Below are 16460 nucleotides of genomic sequence, written 5' to 3'. Positions count from 1 at the left end.
CATCAATGTTTCAGCAGGAAATTTTCCATTAGAAATATTTCTATGATCTCTTGAGTAGTTCTTTCCCCTTTTAACTTCAAGAGTGCTCTCTTAAATGTGTCGACAAAGTATTCATCTTGGCCATTTGATTGTGGATGGAAAGGTTGAGATCTGCGATGCTGAATACTGCTTTATTTATAGAAGTCAGAAAATTCTGCTGAGGTAAATGCAGTACTAAGATTTCAGGAACTAAGATTACGATTTACGAAACTAAGATTTCAGGAACGCCCAATCTGCTGAAAATTTCCTGTAGTTTCTTTACAATTTCATTCGATGTAGTATGGAAGACTTCTGGTCATTAACTGTAAGCATCAACTACGGGGGTATTGCCTCCTATAACAGACAACACGCTATGCAACATACAAATATCTGTGCATGATGTTGCCAAGCTAATCAAGAACCTTGATTTCAGTTAAGCAACTGGCCCTGACGGCATTTCAATTATAGTGTTGAAAAAGCTTCGACCAGAATTTTCCCCCCATACTTACAAAACTTTTTAAGCGTTGTCTTAAGGAGAAGTGCTTCTCAACACCCTGGAAAACCTCATCAGTATACCCTGTATTTAAGAATTCAGGTGATAGGTCATCTCCCTCTCAGTACAAACCAAGTCTCCTATGCGTTATGAGTAAGTTGCTGGAATCCATATAAACTAAAGTAGTAGTCAACCACCTCAGCAGAAATAACCTTAGTGACATGCAATATGGTTTCCGTTCTGCTAGCTCTACAGCAGATGTGCTAACGGTTATATCTCATAAGATTAGTAAATCTCTCTACAAAGGCTTCCTTTGTAGGGCAATTGCTCTTGACATATTAAAGGCCTTCAATAAGGTGTGGCATAAAGGCCTACTTCACAAGATTTCCAGCTACGGTATAACTGGAAATATTTTCTCAATCATTAAATCATTTCTCTCTGATAAACTCATAAGAGTAGTGGTTGATGGGCAGAAATGAAAGTTTACAGTATTAATGCTGGAGTCCCTCAGGGGTCCATCCTGGGCCCAACTCCCTTCCTGATCTACATCAATGATTTCCCAAAACACATACTTAAATCATTCGTTGACATCTATGCTGGTGACACTATCATCTATGGCAACACATCAAAGATTGTAAATGACAAAGTTCTCTCTGATTCTCTCTCCTCTGATCTTGAGCGCATGATACAATGGGGTAAGAGGTGGCTGGTTACTTTTAATGCATATAAAAACCAAGCTTCTATCTTTACATCATCAACGCTCTGATCCCCATCTGGCATCAATTGAAATGAATGGCTCTCATCTTGGGGAGGCTCCATGTTTTGACAAGCTTCTGGGATTGACCTTTACTCCTGATCTGAAATGGAACACGTACATCAAATCTGTTGCCAAGGTCTGTGGAAAAATGGGGGGGATCTTTCTACTGTTCCAGTAGATATCTCACTGCTGATGCAATTCTCTATCTATATGAAAGCCAAATATGTCCAAGGATGGAGTACTGCTGCCACATCTGGGCAGGAACTACTAAAAACAGCTTATCCTGCCTTTACAGAGTACAAAATAGACTTAGTGGAGTATGCCCTTTTCTCTTCCCTGCAACCTCTCTCCCACAGAAGAGATGTTGTGAGCTTGTCTTTGTTTTATTATTATTTCCATGACAAGTGCTTATCTGAGCTCCAATCTCTGGCCCTCCCTTGCCAATCTTTCACGGAAAAACCTCATCTAGCTGAAACCACTGTCTATAATTTTCCCTACTCTTTTGTGCCTAAATCAAAACGTAGATTCAATGAACAACGCTTCTTAGAAGTGCATGTCTGTAGAACTCTCTTCCATTTGCTTGTTTCCCACCTGACTACAACTTGTATGTCTTCAAGTCCAACATAAACAAATTCCTGATAAACCGCCCCCCCACGCTTAAGTAATCCAATTTATCAAATCCCCATTACTAACGATTACTACGATATTATCCCATTGATTAATGTACATGCAATAACCCTTATCCCTGAGTGGCCTATGGGCCTTGATAAGTGGTGACTACCATGTAAAAAAAAAAAATCAACCAATATAAAGTAATGTTGTTTATCAATTGGTCCTGCAACATGTGTAGTCATGACCAAAGCATTTTTGGGCTAGGCCATGCATGCAATTTCGAGGAGATTTTGCAACCATTTGACATTTGGCACAACTTTTTACCAGTTCCACTAATTGCCTGTCCATGTTTGGCAAATACACATAGCCATGTGCCAATGCTTTCATCTGATTAATTCCTTGATGTCCATAGTGGAATTGTTTGAGAATTCTGTTCTCGAGTTTGAATGGGATAACCACACCTTCCCCAAAAAGAAGTGTACCATTGATCTTGGATAAAGATCTTCTTTGAAAAAATGGTTGAAGTTGCTGGTCAGTGCATGTTTTTGGCCAGCTTGTGAGATAAAAATGTTGAACTTTCTGTAATAATGAATCTGCGGCTGTAGTCTCCTGGATCATCTCTGAAGTGATAGGTAGCGATCTCACTGGAAACAAGCGCAAAGACAACTTCAGGTTCCACAGCTATAGTTTGGAAGTATTTGCATTTGCCTGGTCTTAAGTGAAATTCATATTGTTGAATTCAATCCAGCACGGCAGTCAGACGATGTAAAAGTTCCTCTTGAGATGTGCCTGTAACGATAATATCATCAGTGTAGGCGGAAACTCCTGGCAATCCTGTGAGCATTTTATTCATAATTTGATGGAATATTGCCAGAGCTGACTTGACCCCAAATGAAAGGCAGTTAAATTGAAATATCCCGTGTGGATGTTGATAGTGAGAAGATTATTGGAATCTTCATCCACCTCCATTTGTAGATATGCATTTGCAAGGTCCAGTTTTGCAAAACATCTTCCACTATTGAGTTTTGAGAACAGATCCTCTTGTATGGGTTGTGGATACTTATGTGTCTTCAGTCTGTCATGTAGTCCTATGCTGAAGTCCGCACATAGACATACTTTGCCATTAGCCTTCTTCACAATGATAACAGGTGCTGCCCAGGATGAGTAATTTGTAGGTTGGATTTCTCCTTCTTGTTGTAGCCGATCCAATTCTTTTTCTACTGTGTCTAAAGTTGCGTATGGTACCGGACGCTTTGGTCTGAAGACTGGTTTTAAAGTCGCTTTAACTTTAGAACAATGTCCAAGTCCCTCTTGAAAAACATTGCTAAACTTTGCTTTAAGTATGTTCTTAAAATGTGTTTCAGCCTCTGCTGCAGCATTAATATTAAAAGAATTGAAAATTGACTTTAGGGGGACATTAAAAAGATCAAGTTCTTCAATAAAATCCAAACCAAGAAGATTCAGAGTTTATGTATCAGAGACATAGCACCCACCTGAAATTTTTTTTTCTTTAAAAGAGACATTCCCTGTCAACTCACCAGTTAGTTGCATCTTGTTTCCCGATGCACCACAAGCAATAGGAGTTGTCTTCTTGAGAGTTGGTTTTCCCAACAATTCCCATGTTGGATGTGACATTAAAGGAATGAATATCCAAAGCAGTTCACATGCTTGTTATTTATCTCAACTAGTATATATTTTCTATGTTGAAAGTGGCAAAAATTGAATTCAATGTGACTTTCTGGAAACGTCCTGGCGTTTTTCTGTGATTTTTTTTTTTTACTTCCTGGCTGTGCAGTACTCAACCTGGAAGTGTTACAGTTATTTTTACCACAAAATCCGTCCTGGTACCCACGCCGTGAACAGAGTTGGCATGTGTGTCTTTTGAATGGACAGAAATGAGCATAGTGCATCTCTCCACATGATCAATAGGGCATTGGCAGCTTCTTCCTATTCCCAGTCGAGGATTTCTCAACCGATTTGATGTTGTTACAAACTGATAGGCTTTGTTGTTGCATCATTGGTGTGTCTTGTTTTAGATTGATTAGTCATTGACATTCTGTGGTCTAAATCTGTACCGTTATTTCTTTGTCTTTTTCAACCATAGACAGTAGACATGGGAAAATGTCTGCCTCTTCTGGAGATTGTAACCCTGCGATGAAAATGAGGCATTTGAATTAATCCTCTGTCAGTGATTTCAGCTGAAAATTTTCCCATTGCAGATTAACAATTCTAGCACAAAATCGTCTGCAGCATTTTTCTTTAATTTCAAACAATTGTAACGCATATTAAACAAAGATGCTGACACACCTAAAATGTCCGATAACTGTGCTATCGTTTCATCAAATGTGAAATTTCATGTTTTTTTCGGAAGGATGTAATTTGAATATCTTTCATGTTTTGCTGTCCCAAGCAATAAATGCCCTTTCCATGCTTCGTCCATAGATGCAAACTCGTTGAAATGTATCCTTCCATCACCCATATCAAGCAGTAAAGGTCAGTTTTAAATCCGGATTGAATGAAAAATTATTGTGTTTGCCATAGTGTCCAGAGAAATTGATTTCGGTGTGTCCATCAATTGTTTGTGAAATTGAGCTGTTAAATTTTCAATTAAATTATTTTGATTTTTTTAAAAATTCCTCTTGCTGGTTTTGCAATATTTTTTCCAATGATTTGGATTCATGACTAAAATAATTCTGTCTTTTTCTTTTTTTTTTTTTTTTTTAAATTATCACCATGTGCAAATTCTGTTTTTAAGGTTTGTATTTAATCCAATCTCATCTTTGTCCCCAATTTTGTTGTGTCCGGATAATTGGGTTGTCAGAATCGTGGAATATTTGAATGAAAAGTAAAAAAGTTCATTTTAGGTTAAATACTATTTATTACAGGCGAAAAAAATTATATTTACACCATGGTATGCATGGAAATCTAGTCTTTTTCTTTTTATCTATATAAGGGTAATAACTCTTACTTCCTTTATTAGAGTTATTTCCCCTTTAGCTTTTGACTGCTATAACAGTCCGTTGGTGGGATTGGCTCTTGGAAACCGCTTTAATGACACTGGATGTATGGACTTAAAAGAATTCAGACAAAACCAATGCTAGATTTTACACTTAATTAACACATCCACTAGTTACTATGCTGCCAGACTGATTAAAAGCCAGAAGAGTGAGAAAATTATTTGCAACATATTTTCAATATGGGTAGCATATTTTGGAGTTCCTAAATGCTTTTTGAGTGATAATGGCGGAGAATTTAATAATGATGGCTATTGGGAGATGAACGAAAAAATGAATATCAAAACTACAGCTGCTGAAAGTCCATTCAGTAATGGCACTGTGGAACATCATAATTTAATCTTGGCTGAAGCAATGGAAAAAATATTGGAAGATGAGAAATGTGAACCAGAAATAGCTTTGGCTTGGGCTGTAAGTGCTAAAAATGCTTTTCAGAATTATTCTAGACATAGCCCAAATGAGCTTGTTTTTGGCTCCAATATTAATACGCCATCAGTTTTAATAAACCAGCTACCCGCATTAGATACGGCAACAACCAGTGATATGGTTAGAATCAATTTAAATGCTTTACTTTCTGTGAGAAAAAAGTTTATGGAGGCTGAAACAAGTGAAAAAATTTGGAGAGCGATTTAATATAAGATGTTATGCAGATGTAGATTTGTAACAATTATTCTAGAAGTGTAAGCCATTTTGAGTTTCAGAAGAGTTTCAGATGGTTCGCTGTTACACACAAGTCCTGGGAGGTGACTTGTTTGTAGTAGACAGTTCCACAGAACAAAATATTCTTACTGTGTCGAAACCCGGGAAAAGAACATATGAAATTGCTCCAGAAAAGGTTTAATATTTATGAAGCAATTCTGGTTTCTGATTGGTTGGTAGCAGAACGTGAATTAATTTGATTCGTCAGTTCTTAGCAGCATCGTTTATAAATAGAATCGTCCGACTGTGTGGGATCATACCCCATTAATCCCAAAATATTGCAACATCCTCCCTATTTTTTTATAATGGGGAAGTCCCTTGTGTTTGTTCTGCTCAAAAATAAATATATATTTTTATATTCACTTAGACATAACAAAAATTAGAAATCATTTGGATTTTAGAATTTTAGCATTTAAAAAAACGCCATTTTTAATTGTGTTCAAATGTCAAAAAGGAAAATTACAAAGATTTTTTTTTTTTTTTAAGCAAAAGTATTAGTTACGCATTAGTAGGTTAAAGTGTTGATACAAATAAAATGGATACAGTTTAACGTCTTGTCCAGGACTTTTTTTTTTTTTTTTTTTTTTTTGATATATGGAAACCTATATACTCTGAGCATTACCCCTAGGGTTTTCCGCTGATATTCGTGCAAAAAAGTAAGAGCCTTTTCATAAGTGGAACTTCGCTGGTCTGTATTTTTAATATATAGAAATCTATATACATACAGGGCAGTGAAAGAAAAAAAAAATTATTCAGTCGAATTCACCAACAAGTTTTGAGAAAAAACGTTGTAGCTTTATCCTTGTCGCCGGTTTCGTAAATACATCAGTGATATTTTGTTCTGATTCAAAATAATGGATTCCTTTTTTATCTCGTTTTTTATGAAATGGTATTTTATATCTATATGCTTAGATCTTTGGTTGATTATAGTGTTCTGTGCTAAGACTATACTGGCTTGATTATCACAATTAATTACTACGGGGCTTGTAATCAATTCTCGCTTTAAAATAGTTTTCAGGATATTTTTAAGGTAGAGTGCTTCCTGGGTCGTGTGTGTGATCGCGATAAATTCTGCTTCAAACGTAGAGAGATACAATCTGTTGCTTTTTAGATTTCCATGAAATAATAGGCCCATTTTCTGAGAGTCTGAAACGATATCCAGATACACTCTTGCGATCTTCGTCGTTTGCCCAGTCTGAATCTGAAAAACCTTCTAATTTTAGGGGATTTCTTGATTTTCTAAATACTAACTTCTGTTCTTTAGTTCCTTTTAAATAACGTAGGACTTGTTTAGCTCTGTTTAAATCCTTCATTGTCGGTCGTGATAATTTTTGTGACAGTTTCGTTACTGTATAGCATATGTCGGGCCTGGTTGCAGTCATTAAATATATATGACTACCTATAATTTCGCGATATTGTGTCATTTATTATTTCAGATTCTGTGTGTATATTTTTATTAATATCATTTTCGACCGGTGTAGAGCGTTTCTTGTACTCTCCCATTCCAAATTTTAATAGTATTTTGTCGATGTATCTCGATTGAGTCATCGTAACAAGTCCTTTGCTTTGAGTAAATTCTATCCCCAGAAACCAGGATATTTTGCCAAGATCGGTCATTTTGAATCTTTTACTTAATTTGTTCTTAACATCAGTTAACATTATGTCACAATTTGATGCGATTAAAATATCATCGACCCACAAAACCAAAATCAGTAGTTTATCGTCTTTGTGTTGGGTATATAAACAGGGGTCTACAGCGCATTGTCTAAATTGTTGTTTAATAATATAATCATGGAATACTGTGTTCCAACACTGAGCACTCTGCTTTAGACCATATAATGACTTGTTAAGTCGCCACACACTATTTTTATTTTTCATTATAAATCCCTCTGGAGGGGTAATATAAATTTCACAGTCTATTGGGGCATTCAAATAAGCATTTTTTACGTCCATTTGATGGATGTTTAAGTCATATTGTGATGCGGCTTGCAGTAAAATTCTGATTGTTGTTAGGTTTGTGGTCGGTGAAAACATAGAAAAGTATTCTTTACCGTGAATCTGAGAGCACCCTTTAGCAACAAATCTTGCTTTGTACTGTTCTACGCCTGATGCTACACTCTTTTTTGTAAAGACCCATCTAGTAGAAATAACATGTTTATCTCTTGGGAGAGGCACTACCGTATAGGTATCATTTTCGGTTAAGACATCTATTTCTTTTTTCATAGCAATTTTCCATTCATCACAATGTTCTGAATTAATTGCTTCGTTGGAGCTTTTTGGCGCATTTTCCATTGAATAGCAATAGTCGATTTGATAATCCTTTATATTGTCGACCACAAAAAAATCGGGTCGTCTTCTATTTCTTTTGGGTTTTCCTTTCGATAAATAATGCTCTCTCAATATGTTTAATGCTTTGCAGCCGTCGTCCAGGGCTTCTCTCATTACCAGTGATAGACTTCGGTCATCTAAACACTGTATTAATTCCGCAAAGACAGTTGCGTCCTTTTCAATGAAGTCGGGGTCGTTTCTGTATTCAGGTTGTGTTTGTAGTACTTTGTGTAGCTTTTGGATTCGTAGATATCCCAGAAATTTAACTTGCCACAATTCAAATTTTGATTCGGATCCATAGAAATAAAGACGCACGCTGGGGCCATAACCTCTAGAAGTGTAAGCCATTTTGAGCTTCAGATGGTTTGCTGTTACACACAAGTCCTGGGAGGTGACTTGTTTGTAGTAGACAGTTCCATAGAACAAAATATTCTTACGGTGTCGAAACCCGGGAAAAGAACATGTGAAATTGCTCCAGAAAAGGTTTAATATTTATGAAGCAATTCTGGTTTCTGATTGGTTGGTAGCAGAACGTGAATTAATTTGATTCATCAGTTCTTAGCAGCATCGTTTATAAACAGATTAATCCGACTGTGTGGGATCATACCCCATTAATCCCAAAATATTGCAACAATTATGTTTCATTTATTTCTCCAATAGACATAAAGAAAGGAAGATCCTAAAGGAAACAGGTCAAATAATGTGGGTATTTACCCAGACTCAACCTGATATATCATTTGATGAGTGTAGGATGAGTAATACCGAAAAATCTGAAGTGAAGTTACCTTTTGAAGCCAACAAATCACTATTAAACCTATTAAAGCTAAAATCAAAGACAGATTCCATCTCATTTCTACAGCTGGGAAATTCTTCAGATTTGAGTGTGGTTTGCTATTTGGATGCTACCTATGCCAGCTTGGAGGATGATCCCTCACAGGATGGATTTATCATCTTTGTTTATGGTAAAATGAATAGTTGATCTGGACAGAGTAAGGGAAATATTGGTAAATGAAGAAATCCAAATTGAATGGATCTGGGGACAAGGACAGTTCGCAAACTGTTTGACAAAGATGGGAGCCTCTACTGAAATTCTAAGATTTGTTGTGTTAATAAGCCATTTGTTTTTGTTTGTTTTTTTTGTTGGAACTTTGACTTACACTTGACACCAGAAGACACCAGCAATGTTAAAGTTATCAAACTTCTTTATATATTTAGTTATGCCCCTTGTCTCAAGTGGATATTCTGTGGCGAAAATTGTGGGAACGCAGGCTTACCTCTTAAACGGCCTCGGTGTGCGCTTTGCCGATGCAGCGTCATGATGATCTGAAAAGGGGCAAAGATGGCGCCTGCGGCCTTATATAACAATGCAGTCTCGCAGAATCTCATGTGCTCTCGCACACATATGCAAATTTGGAGAACTCTGTCTTTTATAAAAACAGGCCACTGGATCTCACGAGGACAGATGTGAAAATGAGTCTACGGAAAGTGCCGACGGACGACACTGCTGCAATGAGTTGAGGTTTCGTGTACTCTTTTTCTTTGCAACAACATATTCAATATGGCATCCAGCTATCAGTAACATGTATTCATTCAATGTTATGGAATGTACTTAGTGAACTAACACCAAGGATGATACAACACCATCAACTGCGCCAGCCAAGGGGATTTACCACTACAAATAGCATATAAAAGGGATAAATGTTTCACCATCAGTGATTAGGGTTGTTGACACCCCGTAAAAGTGGGAGATCGTGTTTGGGTAAAACCACCAAATGCTTGGTGCACCTCAAGATTTGGCAGTTGACGAATAGAAAAATTAATAAATCCTCAGACTATGTTGGTCGATGGTGACGGTGATCACCATCTCGCAGCTATTTGTGATAGTGATATCAGGAGCGGGTGTAAAAGAAATCATCACTCTTGCACATCACCTGGTGTTTGCTTAGCCTGTAAAACGATGACAGAAAATGTAGAAAAGAAAAGATGAGCATAATTTTGTAGGTCGCTCATTGGTGAATGTATATCATTAATTTGCATATGTACATAATTGGTAATTGTTAAATGGGACGAATAGTAAAGCATGAGGATTGAGTGTTTTCTTGTTGGACAGCTTAGACTGAGAACGAGGATTTGTTGCGAGTTGAGGAAAGAAAAATATGACTTTCGTGCGTTTTATTGACACGAAGACGTTTTGTAACTTTTTTTTATATTTTTTCATTGTTTCATCATGTTTGCATTTTATTTTCTTTATAGTTATGCTTTACTTTATTAATTCGGCAACATTTTTGTCTTAAATACATATATTATCACATCTGGTATTGACTAATTTCTTGCATTTCTATGATACTTTTTGCACTGTTATCTCGGCATCTTGTTCTAACATTGTCAATATAATTGGCCGAATTACTTTATCCTTATTTGATGTCAAACCTTGTTCAAATAGTAAACATTTAAACATGTTTTCCTTCAGGTGTCTAAATTTGAATAGTTTACACTGAGCATTTACTTTCCACAAAGAGGCATTGAGTCTTTACGGAAGATAGCAGTTTCAATCCTACTTAAAGCAGGCCAGAGGATTAGTTGGCCAAAACGTTGTGAGATTACAACACCTATGGAAGGCAGTAATTACTGGGGATACAGTTACGAGACTCAGCATTAATATCCTGTCGCAGTTAATCACCTGAAGAAGGCCAGAGAATGAGTTTGCCGAAATGTGGCGAAACAACAGCTATGAAGATGAGGATAACAGTCTGCAAATAAATAAAATAAAAATATGGGCATCTGAAACAATTTCGGGCAAAGTCTGATCTCCTTGCTAGTATATATATATATACATATACACACACACAATTTGTTTGTTATTGGTTTTGATAAGCAATTTGAACAGGTTCAATTATCTACAGTGAAGCATTTAACCTAAATGCTATTAGAGAATTACATCCCTTCTATTGTGTTTTGTCCCCTATGTTAGGTTTGGGGCATCTATATTTTTATTTTTAAAATTATTTACTGATGGGTGTTTCACTGTTAGTGACTCCTCAGCATAGCTGATGTTTTGCGAAATGTAAAATTATTTAATGGATGGAGGGTAAATTAGTAACCAAATTTGATGACGATGGCAAAGCACATTTTTTTATAAAGTCAAGATTAAAAGCTTGGCAGTTTTTACTGTAGAGTAGGGAACAGCAGGGAGACCAGAGTAGATCAATTAAGGAGTTTTTTTACTGCCACATCCTCCTATCTTAGTAATTGAAGATAATTATATTCTCACTTAGAATAAGCACTAAGTGTTTTCAAAGAGAAGCGACACTTGACTCGCATATGGGCATTTTTTAAACTTCCATCTTTATTTTAATAAACCTATTAAGTGTTTTTTTGTTTTTGTTTTTTTTAGCTCAATAAGTCTTCAATTTTCAACTAACGTTGAATAGTTATCTACACCTAAGAAGAGGAGACTACAGTTACTATGGTTCTGAAAAACTACTGCTATTTGTAGGGTACACAGCAGATACAGTTACCATCAAAAACTAGTTGTATCCAATGGCTGCCTATATCAGCCAAGGGTTGTACAGATACGTTGGACAGTGCAAACAAGTGCCACTAGTTCAGAATTTTTTTGTTTGTCTTTTTGTTTTTTTGGGGTTTGTTTTTTTTTCCAAATAATTTACAATAAAAAGTCATTTTTTCTTGAATCAAAAAGAACATGTTAATTTTTTAACCCCACCTACACTATCTGCACTAATTTAATCCCTAGTGACCTCATACAAATGAATAGTATAGTATTTTTTTAACCATAACAATGTCTCAAGGTCATACTGAATCTGAATATGTAAAATAATTTTTTGGTAGATAGGGGGTTTTACCAAGACCGTCTTAAAAGACAAGATGGCCGGTGAGCAAAAATAATTTAATCTGCTGACGTCATCACGGATAGTCCATACCGGTGACACCGGTAGTCACCGGTAGGCATTCGTAACGTCTTGAAGTCAGTGTAATATTTCTTTTTTTATTAAAATGCCTTCACGGTGCATCGTTCCAACTTGCTGAGGAAATTATCGTAAAGGACCAAAAAGTGACAGTATTTTCATTTCCGAAAGATAAAGAATTATAATGCAGTAAAAAAAAAAAAAAAAGATTTTACACCATCTCCATTCAGCAAAGTAAGTTTTAACGTGCTCCCCCCCCCCTGTATTTAACACGATGTAACTATAATTTAATTCAATATTATCATCCTAAATGTTCTACCATTCAAAAGAAGTTTCAAATAAATTGCTAATATTAAAAAAAAATTTTTTACAGCATACAAAACTAATGAAAATGCGAGACAACATCGACTCTTTAAAACACGATTTTTTTAAGCTGTTGACACACGTTTAAAAATCTAACAAAAATTAATTTTCCTGAAATGTTTCAATATTTAAAAATAAATTATGCCGGCTGATAAAATTTTTAAACTTTTTTTTAAAGCTAGAAAGATAAAATTTAAAAATACTTATTTTATATATATATATATATATATATATATATATATATATATATATATATATATATATATATATATATATATATGAAACTAAACTAAAAAAAAAAAAAACGCGCGTTCACTCGTGGTCTTAAACAGTCTTGGGCTTCGGGACCAGATCAAAGTGTAGTATCTGTTCTCCAGATGCTGCATTCTATTTCTTGTTCTCTTTCGGTGGAGGAGAAATCCTTCACGACTGAGACAATTTTTATTTTTGTACCTTTTCTCCACGTTAAAAAACGACCCTGGTGTCTAACTCTGTCCCGTGGGGAGGCATAGTAAATAAGTACAATTCATTTCATTAACGTAATTGGGTTTGTATTACTGTACACATAGATTCGAAAAAGTTGTCAAAAACAAATATATAACAAATAAATGTTATCAAAGGCAAGATAAGTTACTTTTCTACCAAATATTTTTCGTGTTTTTATTCAATGTAACATGTTTATTCAGCTCGAAAAACAGTGTTTACCGATGTATTCGAAAATTCAAGATGGCGTCTGATTCTCTCTTTAACACGGTAAGTTTGGGATAAGGTGTTATAAATAAAAAACTATACAACATACTATTAAAAACCCGCCGAATATATGTCAACCTATGTCACGGTAACATATATTGAGCGAGTTTTTAACAGTATTTTATCCGGTTTTGTATTTATAACACCTTTTCCCAAACTTACCGTGTTAAAGAGAGAATCAGACGCCATCTGGAATTTTCGAATACATCGGTAAACATTATGTTTTTCGAGCTGAATAAACATGTTACATTGAATAAAAACACGAAAAATATATCCAGTTTGGTAGAAAAGTAACTTATCTTGCCTTTGATAACATTTATTTGTTATATATTTGTTTTTTGACAACTTTTTCGAATCTATGTGTACAGTAATACAAACCCACGTATTTTAACAAACTGAAAATATGGATATAAAAAAATGATTTTGCATGTTATTTTTGTTATGTGGTGAAATAATCTTAAATAAGAAACATGATTTTTTCTTTAGGTTAATTTTTTTACTGTGCAATATTTCATGAATTTATTAAAAATATTGTTTTTGATTTTGAAAAAAAATATTGTGGTTCAGTTTGATTTAAAAATATTCATTTTGATTAAAAAATATTCATTTTGATTCAAAAAAAAGTTTAATTTTAATATTTGTTTATTGTCTTAACTCATCAAATGTTTTGCTTGTGTTCTGCTTCAAATATTCATAATCTTACATGCATAATTTTCATTTAATTATATTAAATAAACTTCAAGTTTATTTCAAATCAAATCGTGTTCCTTCACTTTTTTAAAATGTAATTTATAAGTAATTAAAGAACGCATTCTAATCTTTAAAATCTATAATACAACGAAATATTCAATTGCTTATAATATACTTAAACAAATAACTTGTGTGTTTTTTTAATTATTTTTTTATTATTAATATTAGATGAGTTTCAGTATAAATCGTGTTCTTTCTTTATTTCTTTATTTTAATCCAATTTTGAAGTTTTGTAACGCTGTCTGTAAAAATTACTGTTCATTATTGACAGTCTAAGAGTTCCACATATCTTGCTTGTTGGGACCTCGGCGATGACGTCATTTTTTCAGCTGGCCGGCCATCTTTATAACGAAGGCCACGGTTTTACGCACAAAAGGACACCTTTTTTTTTCCTCTATGCAATAGATTAATGTTTATATAGAGAATTTGTTTTAATCACTTTTTCATTTGTTTTTAGGATATCTCCAACGAGAAAGATATAAAGGTAAGTGTGCACCTCCTTTTCTCATAGACTGCAATTCGAATTTGTTGAAGGTGATAGTTCTTACATTTATCAGGGATGTGAGTTCTATGTTATTTAGTAATATTTTAATAATAAAAACATTGATTTCTGCCAAATTGCTAGAACCTTTCCTCTATTTATTAGTCACTATTTTGCTGCATTTATTTTTTTCTTTTTTCTTCTGTTTTCTTTCTCTCTACATCTTCTCTTGTTAATTTTATTGTGGTGAAGTTTAAGACTTCAAACAAATTCAGTATGGGGGTAGAGAAGTTGAATGACTTGTTTTAAATAACTCCTAGTCTTTACCCCCCCCCCCACACACACACATGCATATTTTTTTGTCTTTCTCTTAATTTTAACATTCTTAGTTTAAACTGATTTGAGTTATTTAGGATAACCAAGCCCCCCCCCCCCCACATACACACACCAAATATTTAATTTGATTAACTTACTTGCAAATTTGTTTTTTTTTCCTAAAGTGTTAAGAAACATTTTTCAAATTATTATGTGTTTTACATTGTTTTTAGTTTATGCTGCTTTCTACACACAAACGAGAGTTGGGGTGGGAGGTAATTAATTTTGATTTCAGCTTATTTTTGCCACTGGTTACTCACACCTTGTTAAAAACTACTTAAAGCAGTCATTTCTCTGTCTCATCATGAGCACTATCATGAAAGTGATATACAAAACGGAGTATATAGATAATAGAATAGGATTGGAGTTATTGATTGGTAATAATTATATTAAAGATATTAAAATTTAGATTTTTTTCTTAAGGTTTAAGAATTACATAATCAGAAGTAATTCTTGCTCTATTCTCTCAATTAGTTGTAATATATAAAACATTTATTTTGCAATTTGAACTCAAGAAAATAAGAATAAGACAAATTGATGAAAGAAAGATACTAATGTATTTTTTTTAGTTTTTATTTCTTGGATGTTAATAGGACATTATAAAAGAAAATAAGATCAACTTTTTCAAGTGTTTTCTAATATTAGTTGTAAAATTTTTCAAGTGTTTTCTAATATTAGTTGTGAAAATTTTCAAATGTTTTTTTCTAATATTAGTTGTGAAATTTTTCAAGTGTTTTCTAATATTAGTTGTGAAATTTTCTTAGAAGATTTTTCTATCTGTGTTTTGGGGAAAAACTGAGAAATAAGCAAAAATAAGAGAATTTCAAGCACAATTAAACAACGTGCAGGTTTCTATAACTTAGCGCCATTAATAAGTAAACTTTTATTAAAAGAACATTATTTAACTGTAGACACAGGTTAACCTCACACACCATTCAAACACCCCCCTGTAATAATTAACACATAATCTCAATCAATAAATTACATGAAAAACATTAATTTCATTTCTGATGTTCAGTTTCTGTTCTGTCGCCTCTTGGATCTTCCGACCACTTTGTTGTATCAATTAAGATAAAAATGAAATGTAATAAGTCCCCAGACGTACCTCTCCATCGTACAGTATATCGATACACTAAGGCTGACTGGGATAGCTTCCGTACATTTATATCTGATCTACCTCTGCATTCCATGTTTAAAAAGGATGTGTCCTCTATAGTATTAGACCTGACGGAATGGTTAATTGTAGGTATTGACCGTTTCATACCCTCGAAAAAGTTTCAGCAAAAACCTAACAGCCAGCCATGGTTCTCTCCAGAATGTGCTGCTGCCATTGCGCACAGAAATCACTTTTTCCACTGTTTCCAACGTAATAGATGTATGAAAACTAAAGCCGCTTTCAGGACTGCCAGCAACCATTGTAAGAAAGTAATAAAGAATGCAAGAGAGTTGTATGCTCAATCTGTTAAGCCCAAAGTAGCTGAGCAGCGGCTTGGTTCCCACCAGTTTTGGCAAATAGCAAACAGAATCCTGAACAGAAGCGTGTGCTCCATCCCAACTATTATCAATGGACCTGAGGTAATCTCGTCAGCATCAGACAAAGCCAAACTCTTTGACAAGAACTTTGCTGCTAATTCTACCCTTTGCGATCAAGGCCGCCAACCCCCAATATTTCCTCCTGTATCAGAAAACACGCTATGTGATATACGTATATCTGTACGTGATGTTGCCAAGCTAATCAAAAACCTTGATTCCAGTAAAGCAACTAGCCCTGACGGTATTCCAACTCAAAAAACTTCAACCTGAACTAGCGCCCATACTTACAAAACTGTTTAAACGTTGTCTTAAGGAGAATAGTTTCCCATCTCCCTGGAAAATCTCATCAGTATGCCCTGTA

General features: G+C 34.6%; 1 protein-coding gene across 1 annotated transcript in view; it reads left to right on the top strand.

The window, feature by feature from the left end:
- Positions 1 to 16460, top strand: part of LOC145268956 (uncharacterized) — a 223755-nt gene that overhangs the window by 138296 nt on the left and 68999 nt on the right. The window contains exon 3 of the mRNA XM_080124591.1: positions 14168 to 14194. Coding sequence (XP_079980717.1) covers positions 14168 to 14194 — 27 coding nt within the window. The remainder of the gene's footprint in view (positions 1 to 14167; positions 14195 to 16460) is intronic.

The sequence above is a fragment of the Euprymna scolopes genome, chromosome 4 (assembly GCF_053919585.1).
Source record: "Euprymna scolopes isolate OS-2025 chromosome 4, ASM5391958v1, whole genome shotgun sequence".
In the NCBI taxonomy this organism is placed as follows: Eukaryota; Metazoa; Mollusca; class Cephalopoda; order Sepiida; family Sepiolidae; genus Euprymna; species Euprymna scolopes.
Note: the sequence above shows the minus strand (reverse complement) of the source record. Positions and strands in the feature narration are given on the sequence as shown.